Source organism: Palaemon carinicauda, chromosome 21, assembly GCF_036898095.1.
Source record: "Palaemon carinicauda isolate YSFRI2023 chromosome 21, ASM3689809v2, whole genome shotgun sequence".
Classification (NCBI taxonomy): Eukaryota; Metazoa; Arthropoda; class Malacostraca; order Decapoda; family Palaemonidae; genus Palaemon; species Palaemon carinicauda.
Genome location: NC_090745.1, coordinates 69,182,748 through 69,207,670, shown reverse-complemented (window position 1 = coordinate 69,207,670; position 24,923 = coordinate 69,182,748). Strand labels below are relative to the sequence as shown.

General features: G+C 36.1%; 2 protein-coding genes across 3 annotated transcripts in view; both read right to left on the bottom strand.

Moving 5' to 3' along the window:
• Nucleotides 1-225: 225 nt before the first annotated feature.
• LOC137614955 (uncharacterized protein in mobD 3'region-like) lies at nt 226-2,094 on the bottom strand. The gene is made up of 2 exons (XM_068344603.1): nt 1,900-2,094; nt 226-666 (listed from the first exon to the last, which is right to left on the bottom strand). The coding sequence occupies exons 1-2, from the start codon at nt 2,092-2,094 to the stop codon at nt 226-228; spliced, it is 636 nt and encodes a 211-aa protein (XP_068200704.1).
• Nucleotides 2,095-18,753: 16,659 nt separating this feature from the next.
• The window catches only part of LOC137615288 (uncharacterized), a 6,535-nt gene continuing 365 nt past the window's right edge, over nt 18,754-24,923 (bottom strand). The window contains exons 1-2 of one of the 2 annotated variants that reach the window (XR_011039205.1): nt 20,057-20,416; nt 18,754-19,681 (exon numbers count right to left, since the gene is read on the bottom strand). Coding sequence is in view for 1 of the 2 variants with exons in the window: in XM_068345026.1 (XP_068201127.1) it covers nt 20,660-23,536 (2,877 nt within the window). In the remaining variant the exon portion in view is untranslated. The other variant, XM_068345026.1, reaches the window with a different exon arrangement.

Sequence of the window (24,923 nt, the reverse complement as noted above, 5' to 3'; positions counted from 1 at the left end):
CCATTGGGCAACTGGGTCATCCTCAGCTTTGCTTTGGGGAGCTGGATCATCATCAGTTGAGCTTTGAGTAACTAGATCATCGTTGTATGGGCTTTGGCTAACTGGGTCATCACCAGCAGGACTTGACGCAACTGTGTCATTTTCAGCTGGCCTTAGGGCAATGGATCATCATCAGCTGTGCTTTTGGCAAAAGGATTATCATCAATTGGACTTTGAGCAACTAGATCATTGTAAGATGGCTTTGGGCAACTGGGTCATCATCAGTTGTGCTATGGGCAACTGGGTCATCATCAGCTGAGCTTTGGGCAACTTAGACATCATCAGCTGGGCTTTGAGTAACTGTGTCAACCAAGGCTGATCTTTGGGCCAATAGTTCATCATCAGTCTGGCTTTAAGCAACATGGTCATCATCAACTGGGCTTTGGGTAACTGGGTCATCATAAGCTGGGCGTTGGGCAACTGAGTCATCATCATGTGGGCTTTTAGTAACTGGGTAATCTTTAGGTGGGCTTGGGTAATTGGGTAATAATCTGCTGAGCTTTGGGTAACTGTCATCATCAGGTGAACTTTAAGTAAGTGGGTTATTTTCAGGTGGGCTTTGGGTAGCTGAGTTATCATCAGCTTGGCTTTGGGTAACTGGGTCTTCCTCAGCTGGGCTTTGGGTGACTGAATTGTGCGGACAATACGCGGAAAGTTAATTAGCCGATGGAAAGTTTCCAACAGACAATTGTCAGACAGGACCATTCACAGACAGGACAATTCACAGATAGGACAATTGGATGACCCTTATCAAAATAAAAAAATAAAAGGGATATGAAAAATTCTGATGAATATATATATATATATATATATATATATATATATATATATATATATATATATATATATATATATATATATATATATATATATATATATATATATATTGAATTATGTTAACAGTTTACTAAAAACTAACAAATGCAAAAAAAAAAAAGGCTGTCACCGCCAGCTGGGGGTCATCGTCACCTGAGCTTTGGACAACTGGGTCGTCATCAACTGAGTTTTGGGTAACTGTGTCATGATAGATAGTAGATTGGCCAGGGCACCAGACAACCGTTGAAATACTAAGGCTAGAAAGTTTTTTAAATCCTTTGATTGTCTGGCCAGTAATACATTGTATCCCTCTTTAAATTATTGGCTAATTTTTTCTTTGAATAAAGATATACCGAATAGTTTGGTATATTCCTTCCAAATTGTCGCCTGTCCTCATACACCTGACAACACTGAGATTACCAAAGAAATCATCTTCGCTCAAGGGGTTAACTACTACACTCAAATTGTTCAATTGCTATTTTCGTCTTGATAAGGGTAGAACAGGCTCTCTGGCCATGGTAAGCAGCTCTTTTCCGAGGACACTCCAAAATCAAACCATTGTTCTCTAGTCTTAGATAGTGAAATAGCCTCTGTACCAAGTTCTTCCACTATCTTGGGTCAGTTCTCTTCCTCGAGGGTATTCTTGGACACATTGTTCTATTATATATCTTTTCATTTTTTATTTCAAGTTTGTTCTAGTTTATATGATATTATGAAAAATCTATTTTAATGTTGTTGCTGTTCTTAGAATATTTTATTTGAATTGTTCATCATTTCTTTTGTATATGATTTCCTTGGTTCATTTCCTTACGGGGATATTTTTCCCTGCTGGAGCCCTTGGGCTTTTAGCATTTTTCTATCCCAACTCGGTTTGTAGATTAGGTTATGATAATAATAATAATAATAATAATAATAATAATAATAACAATAATAATAATGAAAATAATAATAATAATAATAATAATAATAATAATAATAATAATAATAATAATAATTAGGGGTCTTAGGGCAACTGAGGCATCATCATTTTAGCCTTTGGCCAACTGGGTCATCATCAGCTGGTCTTTGAGGAACTATGTGATCATAAGCTGGGCTTTGGACAACTGTGTCATCATCACTTAGGCCTTGGGTAACTGGGTCATCATCATGTGATATTTGGGCTTTTAGTAACTGGGTTAACATCTTCTGGGCTTTGGGCAACTGGGTCATCATCATCTGGGCTTTGGGCAACTGGGTCATCATTAGCTGGGCTTCGAACAACTGGTGTCATCATCATCTGCCTTTAGACCCTAGGCAACTAGGTCATCATCAGTTGGGCCTTGGGGTAACGGGGTCATCATCATCTGGTTTTTGGTCTTTGGACTTCGGGCAACTGTGTTATCATCAGCTGGCATTTGGGCAACTGGTTCATCATAAGCTGGGCTATGGGAAACTGGGTCATTGTCAGTTGGACTTAGGACAACTTGGTAATTTTTAGATGGTCTTTGGGTAACTGGCTAATCATAGCTAGGATTTGAGCAACTGGGTCATCATCAATTGGTCTTTGGGCATTGGGTTTTGGGCAATTGGGTCTCCATTACCCGAGCTTTGGGCAACAGAGTTATCGACAGCTGGGCTTTGAACAACTGGGTCATCATCAGCTGGGCTTTAGGTAACTGGGTCAACATAAGCTAGAATTTTGGAAATTTGGTCCTTGTCAGCTGGGCTTTTGGCGACTGGGTCATCATCAGCAGGGCGTTGGGTAACTGAGTCATCATCAGATGAGTTTTGGGTAACTGAATCTTCGTCAGCTGGGCTTTGGGTAACTTAGTCATCATCAGATGAGTTTTGGGTAACTGAATCTTCGTCAGCTGGGCTTTGGGTAACTTAGTCATCATCCTCTTGGCTTTGGGTAACTGAGTCATCATCAGCTGGCTATAGGTAACTAGGTCATCACCATTTGGGCATTCGGTGAATGGGTCATCGTCTGCTTGGCTTTGGGTAACTTAGTCATCATAAGGTGGGCTTTGGGCAACTGAATCCCTATCAGCTGGACTTTGGGTAATTTAGTCCTCGTCGGCTGTGTTCAGGGTAACTGGGTCATCATCCGCTGGGCTTTCAGCAACTAGGCCATCATCAGCTGGGTTTTGGGGAACTATATAATCATCATCTGGGCTTTGGATAACTGAGTCCTCATTATCTGGACTTAAGGTTACTAAATCATCGTTAGCTGTGTTCTGGGTAACTGGATGATCTTCAGCTTTGGGAAACTAGGTCATCATCCGTCGGGCTTTGGGTAACTGAGTCATCATAAGCTGGCCATTGGGCAACTGGGTCTTCATTAGCTATGCTTCGGGCAATTGGGTCACCATAAACGGGGTTCTGGACTACTGGGTCATCATCATCGTAGGTTTGGGTATCTGAGTCATTATCAGCCGGTCTTTGTGGGAACTGGATTATCATAAGCAGTACTTTGGGCAACTGGGTGTTCATCAGATGGGCTTTATGCAACTTAGTCATCATCAGCTGGACTTTAAGCAAATAGGGCATCATCAGCTCTAAATTTTGGCAACTGGTTCATTATAAACTTGTCTTTGGGCAACTGGGTCATTGTTAACTGGACTTTGGGCAACTGACTCATCACCAGAAGGCTTTGCGCAACTCTGTCATAATCAGCTGGGGTTTGGGTAATTAGGCCATCATAAACTGGGCTTTGGGCAACTAGGCCATTATCAGTTAGGCTTTGGTTAACTGGGACTTCATCAGCTTGGTTTTGAGTAACAAGGTCAGTCTTGTTCAAAACAATATTTGGAATTACTTCTAATAGCCTTTCAATGTTTTCTTCTTCAATACCAAATGAAATTCCATTGATAAATTCTTCTGGAAGACGTGACTTGAGACGACATCGTGGCTCGTTACCTTTAAGTGTTTGTTGAGGAGCCATATTGATTGCTTGATGATATTCTTATGAACTGATCATGGCTCATTGAATAAAACGGACACCAAAAACTTCTCTTAACACAATTATGGTTTACTATCCATGCAGTGAGTTTGAATTTCATATCACCATTACCTCTCTCAAGAGATACTTGGGTTTGGGGATGCCTAGGAAGTCCATTCATTAAAGTAAGTTCAGGTTGAATTGTGATAAGTTCTTCGATCACTGAAACGGTAAATTCCCGACCATTGTCTGACTGAGAGATGTGAAAACATGCTCACGGGCAACCTCAGATGCCCTCTTTTATTCCAGGGATGAATGACAGGAATTTTGTTATATAATCCATATAATGCAAGATAAAGCCATATCTTCCATACCTAATAGTCTGCATAATTATCTACCAGATCAACTTACGCTATTTCATTCAGATCACTTTCATATAGAGGTTTAATAACAACTGTTACTATTACCTTTCTGCAAGGGTTTTTCAACGAACCGGTCAAAATTGGGAATATTTTGTGAAACAATTGATCTTAGAACGTTGCCATATAATGCATTATTTTTTTTCTTTTTTTTTAAGTGTTCTTCTCACCACAATGACCAGTGTTGAAGAGGGCTTCTTGGATAATTCCTGTGACTAATATATATATATATATATATATATATATATATATATATATATATATATATATATATATATATATATATATATATATACATATATATATATATATATATATATATATATATATATATATATATATATTTATATATATATATATATATATATATATATATATATATATATATATATATATATATATATACATATATATAATGTGTGTTTGTGTATGTGTGTATGTGTATGTGAGTTCATGTGTCTATGCATGTGAATCTCACCTGCTAGTTTTTAAAATAAATATCCCGGCAGAAAGGGAACTATTTTGTCCTCACTAATTTTCGTTACGAAAATATCACACAGTATAATTGTTATTGATTTTTCATATGAACTCCTGTTCAGTATGCCAGAGTACAAAAATATGCCATCAAATAAGATGCCTTTTATTTTTTCTACACATTCATACCTCCTACAATCCCCTTGTGAACAAACAAATAGCTTCGCGTTAGATGTTAAATTTACGACAAATTGGTACAGGGAAGCAGGGAAATTAAAAGTAAATCTACAAAGTAAGAGATAGAGTTAAAAAAAAAAAATTAAAAAGTATGTGTCACTACCTAATAGTTCCTCAAAAATTATTTAATTTCGATTGGGAAATATATCTATATCGTATTCTGAACGTTAGTCCATCTAATGGTCTGAAATACTTCCTGCATTTTATCATTTGCATTATGCTTTTGATCTTCAGAACCTGATATTCTTCCTTTATCTCATAACAAACCTTCTTAACTGAGTTCTAATAAGTTTGTCTGCCTTTTTTCTGGATTTTGAAATATTTGGTTTTCTAAAAGAAATGCTACCTTACGGTATCCGGCTGATATGGCTCCATTGTTTTGAAGAGTATTTCTTAACCTTTTCAGTATCATTTCTTTAACTTTACCTATAATTTTATATATTTAAAAACCAGCTTTGCAAAGTAAATGCAAAAATATAGCATATAAGACTATGAAAAAATCAAAATTTGAATAATTATGCTATCAATCATTCCACTCTGTAATTTGATTCTGGAAAGCAATTATTTTATCTATCCACATTGTTCAGAAGCCTACATAAATATGCAACCAGTAAAACATAAGTTCCAGTTGATGTCCTTTTTAAATAATTTATCATTATATCTACATTGCCAGCACTTCTTTTACACACGATGTTTTAAATTTTTTCCTGTCATTAATTTATACTTATTTTTTTATCATATACACATGTATTTAGCTGTATTATTAACAATTCTTCATGAATTTTCTTTGTCACATTTATAATTCCTTTCAGTTTAAAGTCCACCAGTACTTTTTTTTTTTTTATTGAAATGTTATTCTATAATCAGCTGTCTTCTTTATGTACGCCAAATTCTGTAAATTGCTTGATCATCACTGTAGCTAATCTGTTTATAATAGAAATTAAGTAGTCTCATGTCTTCACCGTGGTAAGTATAAATATTTTGGAGCAAATTTTATTGTATTTCAAAGAATTCACAGTATGTCTCTGTATGTGTGCTGCATGAATATACAGTACACTTCCTACGAATCTATTTCAAACCAATTCACATCTTTGCCAGTATTAGATTCTAACTAGGCTGCTAAACTGCACCTTGGACCGGTCATTAACTCTCAGTGCTATATTCAAGTTATTAACACCATCAATGCTTTGTAAGTCATACATTTTTATGTAGTAGGAGCTCAATGATTGCTCTAAACGCATGGCTTGTTTATATATATATATATATATATATATATATATATATATATATATATATATATATATATATATATATATATATATATATATATATATATATATATATATGTATATGAAGCTTTTATTTTTATATCTAATTTTGGTCATATCTAAAATTTGATAAAGTACTCCAGTTTTGAACTCTACAGAAAAATATACACAGGCAACAACAACTCATATGAAATCAACCTTGATAATCGAGAATTTGGATTCAGATAAATATGATGAATAATAAATTAGAACCATCTCGTCCAGTACGGTCCTTACAAAGCGTTTGGGGTGAAAATCCATAAAAATTTCATATACCGGCATGTAAACAAATTTCAATAAAAAAGCTACTTTTGTTTTAAAAATATATATTTATCTTTCATCTTATCTTATAACCTAGGACAAAGGAAAATGTAGTTGGTAAATATTTTTTTCTCACAAAATTTTCAAAATTTATTTTCTATATTTACAATGTATCACAGAATTTTTTGTTCTTTTAAATCGTAAGCGTGATTTTAAATCCCCGAAATATAATTGCAAGTACATAAAACTTTACCGTTGTATTTTCCTCAAGCCGTCATTTTGCACTTCTTACACTTGCCAACAGTTATGTTTTCTTTATATTTACTCAGAATCTAATATTTTCGTCAACAGTTAGACGTATCACATTCATTATCTTCTAAACCGGACCCTTTATAATTTTTTTGGTGGCATTGTTTTACTTGATGGGATATATTCAACGCATGATTTTTTTGGCAAGAATTTTTTGAAAAGTTTGCCTTGATATATTTGTGTTTATCACTTATTTGTAGAAACTGCAAGAATATTCCAGTAATATATACAATATTGAAAAATAAGCGAATTTTACATCGTATTGGCGCCGAGTTTATCAAAATATAATCGTAACATTTGGTTAAGGACCTCGACTGATAACTGTAATAAGCATTTGTTTCTAGGGTTTTCTTAATATTTTCTTTAGCCATAACATTTGATACCCTTTTTTGCTTTTCTTTCATTGGTAGACTGTTAGGGATATATCATCTAGCATTGTATAATGTAAAACTATGTTTTTTACCTAAAGGGGTATCTCACTCATTGCTATGTTCATTGTTCCAATGGTGTTTGTCTTGTTTTCTCTAAACTTCGTGGAGAGTCTAAGTGAAGAAAAAAAAAATATCAATCGTAATATTCCTACTTTTGTTAGAAGAATGTTCCAACAAGAGCATCCCAGCGAGATTTGAGACTCTCTGATCTTCTGATCGGTCGGACTTTCCAAAATAAGGAATGCATTCAGTAAGTATTTAGTTTCGACATCAACAGCTATTTAAAATTTTGCCAAGACAAAAAGAGGGAAATATTCATCTTTGTTCAGAAAAAAATTATATTTGTTACTTTAATGCCTTTTTTGAATGAACTTATTTCAACATAACAAAGGAGACAACAGATAATGTATAACGTAAAAGTAGCTCTTCCCTGGAAGCCTTTAATATCTTTCGAAGAAATCATATGAATTGGGATAACTGTATTCAAAGATGCAGTACTCATGTAAACTTTTACTCGATTCTTAAAGACGTTATCTTCAATAATTAATTTATATATATTGTATGTATTTAACTTGAGACTGCTTCTTTGTACTCTCTCTCTCTCTCTCTCTCTCTCTCTCTCTCTCTCTCTCTCTCTCTCTCTCTCTCTCTCTCTCTCTCTCTCTCTCTCTCTCTCTCTCTCTCTCTCTCTCTCTCTTATGCATACACAGAATTCGTAAATTTTTCTGTATATAGAAGAATATTAAGAAAAAAAGAAAAAAAATGCTGGTTTTATTGACACTATTATCTGAAGGGGAGGGGAGAGAGCTTGTTTGAAGCATATTGTAAAACAGTAAACCGAGTAAAAGTAAAGATACAGTATTATAGAATGCTAATGTAAAAAAAAGATTAAACTGAAAATAGTCAAAAGTAAATCGGTTCTGAAAATTAATGAATGGAGAAAAATTTAACTGAGCAAATGAATAATATGATAAATTAGGAAAAAAAATTTTTTATTTTTAATAATCAACGATCTTCAATTTTTATAATATGGTAAAGTTGATTACGTACCAGGAATTTTCTATTTGAAGTTTGACCTCTACAATTTATAAACATGAACCTAATTTTTACATTGGCATCGTTGGTGAACTATACATAAAAAAAACAAAAAAAGATTAGTCACAAACACTTTTAAACGTTACGAAAAAGTTTGGATTTGTTTTTTACCTTAGTCCCCTATATATCATCTTGACTTCCTCATCACTAAGCAAACTGTTTTTATCTGTAACCTATGAAACCCAAATATGATGTGCCCATATCGCATGCTTAAATACGAAGTAACTGAGAAATTTCCTTTTTGTAAATGTTAAATTGACACTAATTTTCTCTAGACCACATAAAATGTCGAGGCCCCATCACCCATAGATGATTGTATCGAAGTATGTAAGCTTATCTTTAAAAATGAGAAAATTCATGAACAGATGGAAAAATAAAATACGAAGGGCCCCGGAATCTCATCGGGTCATTTGTGACATGACTCATTATAACAATAAATAAGTGGATGACTGACTATATATAGTATACATAGATATACAAATATATGTTTGTGTATTTGTAGATATTCGAGTACTTATTTACGTGCATATGTTTACCATTTCTCTAATTGACGTTGACTAATTTTAGTTAAAAATTGTTTGAAATATTATGGTAGCTGCAAAATTGCATATCTCATTCGCAATAAAAGGTCATGAATGATTTTATATAGCAGCCAAAATGGCAATGGCCAAATATCAAAGTAAACAAATTTTGTCCATGTCCCATAGAAAGCATATGCAGACTAATAAAGCAAGATTAATTTCATAAAGGTTTTTATAGTGGGAATAACTTATAACTGGACATTCAGTTGGATAAATATTGGACTGGTGAAATATAACTGTGTGCGAATGGGCTGTTAGTTATAAAAGAGAGGTAAGAGGAACGCAACTGACTTTTATTGAACAGTTAACTAGTTTATAAACAAGCAGTTCCGAGCAAGTATGTCAAAGAAAATCAAAGCAACGAATGCATGAAAAGGCAAGCTTAGAGAGGTTATGTTATCATTGGGGGGAGCGAGAGCTATGCATACAAAAAAAGAAAATGCTGTTAGAGGGTAATAGCGTGTGTGAAACATGTTCAGTTCACCTGCAAAGTACTTCACTCTATCTTTAACAGTAAAAATGGGCAACGTAACACTGAGACTAAATGACCAAAATCCTTCACAGTATATACTTTCTAATCTAAGTCTGAATTTACTCATATAGGGAAGTGATAATTCGTTGATTTAAGAGTATTAAGGAATATGTTACTACTATAGTCAAACATCCTTACGAAAATAATTCAAATAGAAAAACATTACTCATTTTACGTTCAAATTTCAGAGAATAACTTCGTAAATAGAGCAGTAAATATAAAGCAACTGACGATTTATTTACAAGTAGGCAACTCATCTGCTCTTTGGATCACCAAAGTTATCAATGTTTTGAATATACAGTACTGTACTGTGCATGGCAGGGAGCAAAGTTTCAAACCTCAGCCAGTGATTACTGAAAAGGCAAATACTTTTGATACCTCCCACTATATATATATATATATATATATATATATATATATATATATATATATATATATATATATATATATATATATATATATATATATATATATATACATATATATATATATGTATATTTAAATACACATACATTATATATATATATATATATATATATATATATATATATATATATATATATATATATATATATATATATATATATAAATATATATTATATATATATGTATGTATATATATATATATATATATATATATATATATATATATATATATATATATATACTGTATATATATGTATATATATGTATATATATATATATATATATATATATATATATATATATATATATATATATATATATGCTTGTATATATATACATATATATATATATATATATATATATATATATATATATATATATATATATATATATATTGTATGGTTTTATATATAAATATATATATATATATATATATATATATATATATATATATATATATATATATATATATATATATATATATTATAAGCAATAAAAACCCTTTAATATTTAATTCACTCACACTGACAAGGAAATTCCATCAAAGATAAGTATTACTTCCCAGCCAAAGACTTCATCTTGTGACTAATAAAAAAAAATGGGGAAATGTTGAGGTTCCGTTTTCAATCACGGTGGAGTAGCTTCATCTGGGTTTGAGATATGATAGGAGGTTGTAAGCTTTGAGTGTCATTATTATTAACCGTTGACATCTGGTTAGACCACGCCCCCAATTACACTTCAGATACTATCATTACGTTTAATACGTCAATAAGGTGACTGGAAAGTCAAATTTATTAAAAATTTACGTTTTAGAATTTTTACAATCATTAGAAATTGCCGAGTTATTCATTTTATAATGATCTAGCTGTTATTTTGATGGAAAAATAAAATCAATATTTCAAAACCATGCCTAGTGAACTATGTCTTTTATTGAGTAAAGTTGCATAATGTTTCGTCTTTACAACATACTGTCATTAGAAATGTAAGAGATGTCAGTTAGTGAAATTCGATCGCAAATCACTGATTTCGTAATTCAAATGAGTTTATTTATATTAATATTATGACCGAATTGAAAAGTTGAAAATTATCAAAATGCACAATCTTTCAATCAGTGAAAATACTCCATAAACTTCTCTATTTATCTTCCAATATTGCTGTATTTGGTTGGAAATTTGAGCATGTAATTCCTAAAGGGCCAAGAAATCTTTCAATAAAACAAAAGTTTTTATATTTTCAGAAATATATTGAAAAAATAAGCATACCTTATGTTCATGGGACAAAATTATTAATACAATTATGATTGATTTTATAATAATTGCGTGGCTCTTTTAGGTGAACTCGCAATTAGGCATTATTAGTAAAAATGCTGATTGGCATATTTTGAGCAGCCACCTCTCTTCTTTTCTCCCCTTCTCGTGACTTATTCAAATATGGTCTTGGGGTAATTTTGAATATGCCAACATTAATTGATAACAAAGGACACGTAATTACTGTTATTATTGTTAATCATTGAATCCTGAATAAAATTAAGAGATGCTAAATACTTCAAATTGCATCAATACTGTTGCTCCTCAGACGAGTATGTTCGAAGTACCTTATCATTTTATTCTATTATGCAAACACGTTGCTCCTAATGGGCATCATTGAATTGCTATATTATTCCGTTAATATAATTCTGTATGCAATGCCCTACCGTTTGAGCATCATTCCATAAATCAATTCGATATATTCTTGTACATTAATCGTTAGAATAACCTTGTATATTATTTATAAATTGGAAAAGGAGCCAACTCTTTGTTGACAGTCCAGTTGCATAGAAGGTGATAGAAATGATATGTAAAACTATAGAGTTGACGTGAATGTAAAAAGGGTAGAGACGTGAATTGCTTTCATTCCAACATTAAGGTATTAAAATAATGTAATGTATCCTTCTCTTGTCTATAATGTTCACCCATAAACGTTTCCCGGTGTTAGTCTTTTTCCAGTTACATACAACAATCAAGGACATGATGTTGCTATCGAAGAGTAACAATGTGAGGATAATGGTTCACTAAAATCATTTTCCTTTCGATTTATCGAATGGCTAGCACACTCCTGTAAGACATCATCAAAGAGAAGAAGCTGGGGTAGAGTGACTGCTCCCCACACTCTAGTTATGGGGTGTTTGATTGTGGGTGGATGTAGTACGATAGAGAGTAAAAGATGTGAGATTGGAAGTATGTTTAGGAATAGATGGATGGATGTGTTAGCCTTGTGTGAGACAAAGATAAAATGGAAGGGTGAAGTGATGTTTGGTGAAATGTCTGGTAGAGTGTCTGGGATTGAAAGGGGAAGAGCAACAGAGGGTGTGGCTTTATTGCTGAGTGAATGGATGACAGGTAAAATAGTGGAATGGAAGGAGATGTCATCTAGGTTAATGTGGGTAACAGTTAGGTTGGGTAGGGAATGTTGGGCCTTTGTCAGTGCGTATGGGACAGGTTGTGAGAAAAGTGTAGAAGAGCGGAATGAGTTCTGGAACGAATTAACTAGGTGTGTAGAGGGACTAGGTAGAAGAAATTAGGTAGTTGTCATGGGTGACTTAAATGCTAGAGTGGCGGCTGGAGAGGTAGAAGGTGTCATTGGGAAGTATGGCGTACCAGGTGAAAATGAGAGTGATGAGAGACTGGTAGATATGTGTGTTGAGCAAGAGATTGTGATAGGTTCTAGCTTTTTCAAAAAGAAAGATGAAAACAAGTAAACATGGGTAAGAGTGGCAGATGGAAGAGTGGTAGAAATGGCATTAATGGATTATGTGTTGATAACTAAAAGAATGTTTGGGAGATTGAAAGACGTGCACGTGTTTAGGGGTATGGCTAACAGTATGTTTGATCATTTTTGGTGGAAGGAAAATTAGTTGTAGCAAAAGAGTGGGGGAATAGAGTAGGTTGATGTAAAAGGGAGCTAGTGAGGGTTGCAGAGCTAATAAAACCAGGGGTAAAAGTAAATATCAAGAAATGTTGAAAATGCCATATGACGAAGTGAAAGAGAAACTGGTAATTTAGAGGAGGAGTGGAAGTTAGTAAAAGAAATTTTTGGGGGGATTACAAGTGATGTGTCCGGCAAGAAGTTAGGTGGAGGCAGCATGAGGAGAGGCAGTGAATGGTGGAATGAAGGAGTGAAGGTAAAAGTGGAAGAGAAAAAGAGGGCCTTTGAAGAATGGCTGCAGAGTAATAGTTTAGAAAAGTATGAAAAATATAGAGAGAAAAATGTGGAAGTAAAGCGCAAGGTAAGTGAGGCAAAGAGGGCAGCTGACCTGAGGTGGGGTCAGGGAATGGGTCATTCATATGAAGAGGATAAGAAGAAGTGTTGGAAAGAAGTGAAGAGAGTAAGGAAGGCTGGTTCAAGAATTGATGAGATAGTAAAAGATGGAAATGGAAAGTTGTTAAAAGGAGAGGAGGCAAGGAAAAGGTTGGCGGAATATTTTGAAAGTTTATTGAATGTTGGGGATAATAGGGAGGCAGATATAATTGCTGTTGCAGGTGTTGAGGTGCCGGTGATGGGAGATGAGAATGAGTGAGAGATTTCAAGAGAGGAAGTGAGGAGAGTACTAAATGAAACAAGAGTAGGAAAAGCATCTGGTATGTATGGTGTGAGAGCTGAGATGTTGTAGGCAGGGTGTGTGACTGTAGTTGAATGGTTGGTGAGATTGTTTAATATGTGTTTTGTGTGGTCAATGGTACCAGTAGATTGGGTTTGTGCATGTATTGTACCACTATATAAGGGTAAGGGAGATGTGCATGAGTGTTGTAATTCAAGGGGTATTAGTTTGTTGAGTGTAGTTGGGAAAGTGTATGGTAGAGTACTGAATAAAAGGATTAAGGATAAAACAGAGAATGCAATCTTAGAAGTACAGGGTGGTAAAAGAAGAGGTAAGGGTTGTATGAATCAGATTTCTACAGTTAGGCAGAAATGCAAGAAATATTTAGCAAAAGGTAAGGAGGTGTATGTTGCGTTTATGGATCTGGAGAAAGTGTATGATAGAGTTGATAGGGAAGCAATGTGGAATGTGATGAGGTTATATGGAGTTGCTAGAGGGTTGCTGCAAGCAGTGAAAAGTTTGTACAAAGGTAGTAAAGCATGTGTTAGGATAGGAAATGAAGTGAGCGATTGGTTTCTGGTGAGAGTGGGACTGAGACAGGGATGTGTGATGTCGTCATGGTTGTTTTACTTGTATGTTGATGGAGTTGTGAGAGAGGTGAATGTTCGAGTGCTTGGACGAGGATTGAAACTGGAAGACGAGAAAGACCATAAATGGGAGGTAAATCAGTTGTTGTTTGCGGATGATACTGTACTGGTTGCAGACGCAGAAGAGAAGCTTGGCCGATTAGTGACAGAATTTGGAAGGGTGTGTGAGAGAAGGAAGTTTAGAGTTAATGTGGGTAAGAGTAAGGTTATGAGATGTACGAGAAGGGAAGGTGGTGCAAGGTTGAATGTCATGTTGAATGGAGAGTTACTTGAGGAGGTGGATCATTTTAAGTACTTGGGGTCTGTTGTTGCAGCAAATGGTGGAGTGGAAGCAGATGTACGTCAGAGAGTGAATGAAGGATGCAAAGTGTTTGGGGAAGTTTAGGGAGTAGTAAAAAATAGAGAGTTGGGCATAAATGTAAAGAGAGTTCTGCATGAGAAAGTGATTGTACCAACTGTGATGTATGGATCAGAGTTGTGGGGAATGAACGTGACGGAGAGATAGAAATTAAATGTGTTTGAGATGAAGTGTCTAAGGAGTATGGCTGGTGTATCTCGAGTAGAGAGGGTTAGGAACAAAGTGGTGAGGATGAGAAGGGGTGTAAGAAATGAGTTAGCAGCCAGAGTGGATATGAATGTGTTGAGGTGGTTTGGCCATGTTGAGAGAATGGAAAACGGCTGTCTGCTAAAGAAGGTGATGAATGCATGAGTTGATGGGAGAAGTACAAGAGGAAGGCCAAGGTTTGGGTGGATGAATGGAGTGAAGAAAGCTCTGGGTGATAGGAGGATAGATGTGAGAGAGGCAAGAGCGATTGCTAGAATAGGAATGAATGGCGAGCGATTGTGACGCTGTTCCGGTAGGCTCTGCTGCTTCCTCAGGTGCCTTAGATGACCGCGGAGGTAGCAGCAGTAGGGGATTCACTGTTCTGAAGCTTTATCTGTGGTGGATAACGGGGGAGGGTGGGCTGTGGCACCCTAACAGTACCAGCTGAACTCGGTTGAGTCCTTCGTCAAGCTGGGAATAACGTAGAGAGGAGAGGTCCTTTTTTTATTAATTTTTTTTTCCTTGTTGTCGGCTACACTCCAAAACTGGGGGAGGCGCCTTGGTGTATGTATGTAAGATCATTATATATATATATATCTATATCTATAGAGATATATATATATATATATATATATATATATATATAGAGATATATATCTATATATCTATAGAGATATATATCTATATATCTATAGAGATATATATCTATATATCTATAGAGATATATATCTATATATCTATAGAGATATATATCTATATATCTATAGAGATATAGAGATATATATCTATAGAGATATAGATCTATAGAGATATAGAGATATATATCTATAGAGATATAGATCTATATATCTATAGAGATATAGATCTATATATCCATAGAGATATAGATCTATATCTCTATAGAGATATAGATCTATATATCTATAGAGATATAGATCTATATCTCTATAGAGATATAGATCTATATCTCTATAGAGATATAGATCTATATCTCTATAGAGATATAGATCTATATCTCTATAGAGATATAGATATATATCTCTATAGAGATATAGATATATATCTCTATAGATATATATCTCTATAGATATATATCTCTATCTATCTATATCTATCTATATCTATATCTATCTATATCTATATCTATCTATAGATATATATCTCTATATCTATATCTATATCTATATCTATCTATATCTATCTATATCTATCTATCTCTATAGATATATATCTCTATAGATATATATCTCTATAGATATCTATCTATATCTATATCTATATCTATATCTATATCTATATCTATCTATATATCTATATCTATATCTATATCTCTATATATCTATATCTCTATATCTCTATATATCTATATATCTATATCTATATCTCTATATATCTATATCTATATCTCTATATATCTATATCTATATATCTATATATCTATATATATATATATATATATATATATATATATATATATATATATATATATATATATATATATATATATACCCATTGAGGTTCCTCATGAGGGTCAGGACTTGCCAGAGTGTGTGTTCTGACTCTTGGTGCTGTCCTCCTGAAGGACTGGCAGCAAAGTCTCCTGTCCCCAGTGGCTCTTCCTGGGGGACCACATGAACATCCTCGGAAGGTCTAGCTGCCTCCTGTCTAATCCTTGTTAACGACTTGGGGATCGTCTTAGAGTCCTTCGGGTCCCTCCTGGGAGGGATACAGGACTCGAGTAACGATGGGTGTAGTCTCTTTTCCACCCCTGGACGAGAAGACTTCTCAGGGAGAGGCGGAGTTTCCCCTATTGGTGCGATGGGGGAACGGTCCAGCTCGTCCGACTCTCCTGAGGATGGGAGAGGAAATCTGGGGGGTGGGGGGGGGAAGCCTTGCGCAAGGATCTGCGAGGAGACAGAATAGTCCTTGGAGGTGTTTCCACGGGAGGGACTTCTCTCTTCCTCTTCAGGGAAGAGGAACCCGCCACTGATTTGTGACCCATGTCAGAGAGGACGGGCTTCATAGCCTGCACAAGAGCGCTTACCAGGGTCCCAAACCTGGGCTGCTGGCTGACAGTCGCACTGTCGGACACTCCCTCTGGAGGGAAGGGGGTCATTCGATCCCTTGGAGGAGTCGACAAATGAGAGTTCGCCTGACAAGCTGAAACAAAAGGGTCCTTAGACCTGTCCGGGAACCGCCCCTCCTCCGGCGAGCGCGCTGTTCTGCGCTTGCGGGGAGGGGAACGAGACGATGACCTATCTGCCTGGCGACGCTCGCGCTGGAGGTCGCATGATGGGCCCTGACCAGGATCACGTGTCACAGGAATCTCGCGATTGGGCGCATGGGCGCAGGCGTGAGAGGTTGGTGGAGCGGGCGCGCGGGCGCAGGCGTGAGAGGTTGGTGGAGCGGGCGCGCGGGCGCAGGCGTGAGAGGTTGGTGGAGCGGGCGCGCGGGCGCGGTGGCGCGTAGGCAAGGCGACAGGCGCGTGAGCGCGATGGCGCACAGGAGATGGCGCGGGGGCGTGCAGGAGATGGAGCGGGCGCGCGTAGGAGATGGGGAGGGCGTGTGGCACGCAGGAGCTGGAACGTGAGGAGTCCGGATACGAGGGTGCGTAGCATCCTGATGCAGCACTGACGGGCGCGAGAGTCCTAGCCTAGATTTCCATCTGAAGAACTCCAGGCCAACTTCCTAGGACGAGTCACTTCTCACCTTCACACACAGCTTATGTAGGCCGCAGCAGTTTCACAGCATGCTAGCTAGAACCAGGGACTCCTTATTTCTCGAGTACTTACACACTCGAATATGGAGTTCCCGGGCAAGCCAAAGCCAGTATGGCAGGGACTCACCTCCCTACCTAAGGGTTGCGTCACCCCATGTAAATAGCGTGGTTTGTATTCCAGTTACGGAACAAATGACAAATTCGTAGATAATTTATATTTTTCGTAACTATACGAACCTTAGCTATTTACACATATTTGCCCGCCAGTATTGTCCCCCGGGATAAGTCCTACCTTTAAGCAAAGTAAAGCATTCACCGGTGTGTGTGAGGGTGGGGTGGGGGGGGTTCAGGTAGCTAGCTACCCCTCCCAACCCCTCCCCCCTGCTAACTAACGGCAGGGTAGTAAACCCTCGTTAGAATTCTTATGGCTCGTCATTCAGCTACGCCGAAGTAATTACCCCATGCAAATAGCTAAGGTTTGTATAGTTAAGAAAAATACAAATTATCTACGAATTTGTCATATATATATATATATTATATATATATATATATATATATATATATATATATATATATATATATATATATATATATATATATATATATATATATATATATATATATATGTATATATATATATATATATATATATATATATATAATATATATATATATATATATATATATATATATATATATATATATATATATATATATATATATATATATATATATATATATATATATATATATATATCCTTCGAAAGGTTGAGTGAGAATAAATATCAAGATAGATATATTATCTCTGTGTTAGACTATTTTTTTTCTTTAGCTTTTATGTGTTCGTGAATAATATTCACATAACCCAAGGCAAGAAGGATACCATGATTTTATTCCTCCTTATTTGAATATTTCCAGAACCAAATGAAAGGAAACGAGTCAAATGGTATTTCTCTTTTCCATTCGGGCATTGGGAACTTTAGAAAGCCTATCGCTCCCCTGAGGTTGATTTGGTTTATGCAGTTTCTTCATTTTTGTCGGTCCCCTTTGTCAATTTCCCTTTTGTTATTTGGTTTAGTGTGTTTGTGAAGATTTTAGAATGCAGTCATACAATTCTAGTCATATAGTTTGAGAATAACAGAGAACGCAGACACATACATACGCTGTGAAGATTTTAGAATGCATTCATACAATTCTAGTCATATAGTTTGAGAATAACAGAGAACGCAGACACATACATACGCAATATATATATATATATATATATATATATATATATATATATATATATATATATATATATATATATATATATATATATATATATATTGTGACGACTTTATGGCCAAGGTTCAGAGAATAATAAGTTCCATAGGTCACATAAAATAATTAATGAAAGGTTTAATTTCAAAACAGAACAAAATTTAACACTTTAATAATGAAACAGTTTACATAATTACGTTAATCTCTTTCTTACCGAAATAACCCAGAAAACACTCAAACAATCCTGCACCGCACAAATAACAAAATCAATAACCTTAATATACTAAATTTCAAACATAAAACACGTTACCAATTCCACTAAGGTTCACTCAAGACTTATATTAAAGAACATTAATACATTACAAAAACCGAGGAATAAGAAGACAGCTACTCCAATAGGACACTTATCACAGTAGAGGACCAGGTGAGACTAACTATGCATGAAATAAGTGGTCCGAAGAAAACTGAAAAGAAGGCGGGGAAAACAAAGCACTCTGAAAACGGGATAACTAAAGACACAGCCAAGGATGTTAAAAACAGGTACAGGAAAGAACTGTATACATTCCCACAACAAAAGAAGATTACAACTATATACATAATTAAGATGCCAATCTGGCAGATGGGTGACACCTCCCCCTTAGAAGACGAGCCCAACAGAGTGGCTCGTAGAAAAAGAGGCCAATGAGGAGAGTCTGACGATACTCTAGACTGGAGAAGGAGGTATCATGTTAATGAGGCAGTCGCGATAAGGCATCTGCCATGATGTTCTCTGTTCCCTTGATGTGGCGGATCTGTAAAGGGAACTTCTGCAGATAAATGGACCAGCGTAGTAGACGTTGGTTGTGGGACTTCATCTTGTCGAGGAAGGTCAAGGGGTTGTGGTCGGTGAAGACTAGTACCTCAGCAGCACCTAGTAAGTAGCATTCATATTTTTGCAGGGCGAGTACCAAACTAAGTGCTTCCTTCTCAATGGTGCTGTAGGACTTCTGGTGATGCTTGAACTTAGTGGAGGTGTAGCTGACTGGGTGAAGTATACCATCTGACTCTTGGAGTAGCACCCCTCCAGCTCCCGCATCGCTAGCATCTATTTGAAGGATAAAAGGCTTTTTTAAAATCGGGGGATTTAAGAACAGGGTTGTTTATCAGAAACAGCTTTAAGGCTTCGAAAGAGGATTGACATTCTTCATTCCAACTGAATTTAACTTTGGTACTGGTTAGGGATGTTAAAGGGGCAGCAACTGAAGAGAAGTTCTTGCAGAATCTCCTGTAGTATGAGGCTAACCCTAAGAATCTTTGTAAGGACTTTCTGGTGGTTGGAACAGGGTACTCTAGAACAGCTTCTACATTGGCAGTTTTTGGTCTAACATTACCATCCCCAACAATGTGGCCTAAGTAGGTAACAGTAGCTTTACAAAAGACAGATTTTTTAAGATTTATGGTTAATCCAGCCTTTTCTAACCTACGGAACAAACACTTGAGCCTATTCCCATGTTCTTCCCAAGTCTGTCCAGTGACTACTATATCATCAAGGTAACAATAAACACCTTCCAAATCTTGGATGATGAAGTTTACAAGGCGCTGAAAGGTAGATGGGGCGTTGGTAAGGCCAAAAGGCATGACCTCGTACTGAAAAAGTCCAAAGGGTGTAATGAAAGCAGATATTAACTTAGCTTTTTCAGTTAATCCTACCTGATAATAGCCCTTTAAGAGGTCTATCTTCGTTACAAACTTTGCTTGTCCTACTGAATCAATTAAATCATCAATGAGTGGCAAAGGGTAGGAATCTTTAATGGTAACATTGTTAATCTTTCTATAGTCTGTACAGAATCTGTAGCTACCGTCCTCTTTTGGAACTAGGATGCAAGGTGAAGCCCATGGCGATTTACTCGGTCTTGCTAGACCATGCCGGAGAAGATATTCGACTTCCTCCTTCATTTTGCTCTTCTTCTCAGGACCCACACGATAGGACTGCTGACGAATGGGTGCTGTACCAGGAACCAGCTCGATGTCATGTAGCAGCAAATCACTTTTCCTGAGAAAATCATTAAAGAGAGTTGAATGGCTAGAGATTACATTCTTTAAGTCTTGCGACTGCCAAGGAGAGGTGGTTCAGGAATAGATCCAGGTTATTTAGAACCTCAGTATTGGTTTGTGGCATGGAGGAAGCAATAAGGTCTGCCAATGAATTGTCCTCTCCTGGAGTCTCTACCTTAAAATTAAGATTAACAACCGTCTCACTGGAACCATTTCCAGTTTCCCTAGAGTGATAAGCCTTAAGTAAATTAACATGAATGATCTGAGTGAGTTTTCTACGATCTGGAGTTTTGATAATGTAGGTATTATTGTTAACATTTTTTATGATGGGATAGGGCCCACAAAACTTAGCTTTAAGAGGGGAACCAGGGACAGGAAGGTAGGCCAACACAAGGTCATTAGGTTTAAATTTTCTGACTTTACAAGCTTTGTCATAGTTTCTCTTCATTAAGATTTGTTGACCCCTTAATTTCTCCCCAGCAATTTTCCTAACCTGCATTAATGTGCTTTTAAGTTTATTCATATATTGTTGAATGGTTTGGCTAGACTCAGGAGTGTTCAACCATTCCTCTTTAATTACTGAAAGCGGTCCTCTAACTGACCTCCCAAACAACATCTCGTAGGGTGAAAAACCAAGGGACTCATGGGGAACTTCCCTGATAGCAAACAGAAGGAAATCAATGCCCTCATCCCACTCAAGTTGACTTTCAACACAAAATTTCCTAAGCATACTCTTAGGAGTTTGATGCCAACGCTCAAGGGCACCCTGAGACTCTGGGTGATAGGCAGCAGACAAAGTTTGTTTAATATTTAGTTCTTTAAATACCTGGGCAAAAAGGTCACTGGTGAAATTCGAACCTCTATCACTTTGTATTTCCTTTGGGATACCAAAATTTGTGAAAACTTTCAGTAAAGAATTAGCAATGTTCTTAGCAGAAATGTTACGAAGAGGGATGGCAATAGGATATCGGGTCGTAGGACATATTAAAGTGAGCAAGTATTGATTACCTTTCTTGGTTTTTGGTAAAGGACCAACGTTATCTATAATTATCTTACTAAAAGGTTCATCAGGGACTAAGATCGGTTGTAAAGGTGCCTTGGGTATTACCTGGTTCGGTTTTCCTGATATCTGACATACATGACAAGTGCGAACAAATTCTGCTACATCTTTTTTCATATTAGGCCAATAGAAACTATTCAAAATCTTACAATTGGTCTTATGAATTCCTAAATGTCCTCCATAGGCATCATGAGCTATTTCCATTACAGAATTCCTAACAGAAAGAGGCAGCACAATTTGTCGCTTTTCGCTCCATGTGTCTTCACTAGATCTCTTAGGGGAACGGTAAAACCTCATTAACAAATCAGATTCAAAGTAAAAACATGGGGATTTGCTAATCTCACTTCTAGAAACTGCTTGGTCATGAAGCTTACTTAAAGTGTTATCGTGCTTCTGAGCTTTAATAAGGTTATCTCTACTCATAACATTTCGTGCTTCAAAATTTACAGAAGTGACTTTAGATTCATCCGAACTAGATTTCTGGCTACGAGTGCCAACACAGGAAGGATTTACAGAGCAATCAGGATCAGGTTCAATGTTTTCACCTACAGGTTTTTCCATTACAATGACGTTGGGAACTACCAAACGTCCTGCAAGGTCATTACCCAATAATAAAGTTACACCTTTTACTGGAAATTCAATATCTCTTATGCCTACCAGCACATTACCCTTCTTTATAGGACAATCAAGATGAACATTAGCAAGGGGAACTTTAGATATTTGTGAAAGGTCTTTCACGAGAACATGTTCATTAGTTACGTTAGCTTCAATATTAGGGAGAGCATTTCTCAATAGTAAACTTTGCGAAGCACCCGTGTCCCGAAGTATCCTGACTTTATATTTATCCCCATCAGAGTTCAAAGCTACAGTTCCATCAAAAGTAAAATCATCAAATATATTTACAGGCTTTTCAGAATGGATATGGGAGACAGGCTTAATCTGACCATCCGTTTTACCTTTAAAGTTAAGAAAAGGGTTAAATGGGTTCCGAAAAGGCAAAGAAGTTTTACATTTAGGATCTGGACAGTTTTTAATCGTGTGACAGTCTTTCTTACAATGACTACAATGAACATTAGACGCTTTTGCCATATCAGTCAGAGTTTCAGAGTTTTTAGCTGGAAATGGTTTTACATTCTGGTCGGTTCTCTTACTGTTGCCAAATTTATGTATTAAAGAGTAAGTGTCTGCTAGAGAAGCTGCCTTTAACAAGTCTTTTTCTTCCCTATCCTCTAAATACATCATAATGTTCAAAGGAAGCTTTCGTTTAAACTCTTCAAGTACAACCAAATTCTCTAATTCAGCAAAAGTATTTACTGCAGCAGATTTTACCCATTTCCTAAACTCCCTTAACTTCTCCGAAGCGAATTCTACATAGGTTTGAGTTGTGAACTTAGTTTTGTTACGAAAGGTCTGACGATATCCCTCGACAGAGATTGAAAACGCATCCAAAATTGCTTGTTTAACATTCTGGTAATCTGTCGTATTTTCGAGATGTCTACAAACTTTCGCAGCTTTCCCAGTTAATTTCGGCCTTAATAGCCAAACCCACTGTTCGCGTGGCCAATCCAAATGCAAGGCAGTCTCTTCAAAAGTCTTAAAATAATCTTCAGGATCATAATCTGTAAATGTGGGAACCAATTTAATGTTTTTTGCTAAATCAAAGTGTTTCTCCTGAGCTTCCAAAAGCGAAATTTCATGTTCCTTATTCTCTCTAGAAAGCTTTGCTTTTTCCTGTTCAAATTTAAGTGCTAACGAAGATTCATAGTTCATTTTTTCTTTCTCTCTATCTAAAGCTAACTGAAGTTTAGCTTTCTCTATCTCGAATTCTAATTTAAGTTTCGACATATGTCTCTCTGACTCTACCCTTTGGGCTTCCGCTAATCTTTCAGATTCTAACCTTTTCTCTTCGGCTTGTTTCTCCAACCACGCAAATTGTCTCTCCGATTCTTATTTCTGTACTGCAAGTTTCTCGTGTTCAAGGGAAATGCGCTCATATTCTAACTGCTGCTCGTGGACTAGTACTGCTGGTTCACGAGTTCTATACTGTCTAGCTTCACTGCCTAGTTCACCCACACGCATATAATGCTCAAGAATCAAGTTGCGAATTTCATTCTTCCGCATACTACTCCTAGTTGCAATTGACAAATGACTAGCTAACTCAAGAAGCTCTAGTTTCTTAGCATTTGGGATACTAGCTAACTCAGCAGAGGGATCCGCAGCAAACTTCTGAACGTTAAATTGAGCCATGGTTAAAGTTTAAAGAAAACTTCCTTTAGTAAACAACTGAATTCCTGTTTTACAATTATAATAGATTAACACGTTCCTGCTGCCATTCAAGTACTTGCATTACAATCCACAATACAAAATTATAATGTTAGCGATTTTATAGTTTCCCGACAAAATTAAACAAACATTACAAGTAATACGATTATTTTTAGAGTTTAAAGGGAAAACGGACAGTCCCGATTCGAAAGCAAAAGGTAATAAAGAATACGAGGGAGTGAAAATTTTTACATTCCCGATTCAAGCTGATATGGAGGAACTAAGGAAATAACCTGTTGGTCCTAAACAAGCGTTATTTACTCCAAACAACTTGAATGACAACTTAAAAAAATTGAACGTCGGCGCAGAGAAAAAATAAAGTAAATAAAAGGTTTAAACGATTCCTCACCTATCGTATAAACTACGCGATCCTGGTATCGTCTAACCCAGGGGAAATGACTGCACAAGTTGTAGTTGTAATTATATAAGGACAAAATATGGATAAGAGCTTCCGGATAGCTCTCGTGAGTCTCGAGGAGTCGTCGACTCGGTGAGGGCGAAAATGAAAAAATATACTACTGCGTTGTCATTACCCAAAAGAGCAAACCGTCCATAACCAATTAACGAAAATGGTTTCACAGCGCGCACATATATATCATTAACCCTAATAACAGGTATTCAGAATGTTTACAATAAATCTTGAGTGAAACTAAAAATATTGAACACTATTTGCGGCGACAATTGTTTAACTGAATGAATCCTCAATATGGTAAAAGATATTTCCCGGACTAGGCCCCCAATTTATGTGACGACTTTATGGCCAAGGTTCAGAGAATAATAAGTTCCATAGGTCACATAAAATAATTAATGAAAGGTTTAATTTCAAAACAGAACAAAATTTAACACTTTAACAATGAAACAGTTTACATAATTACGTTAATCTCTTTCTTACCAAAATAACCCAGAAAAC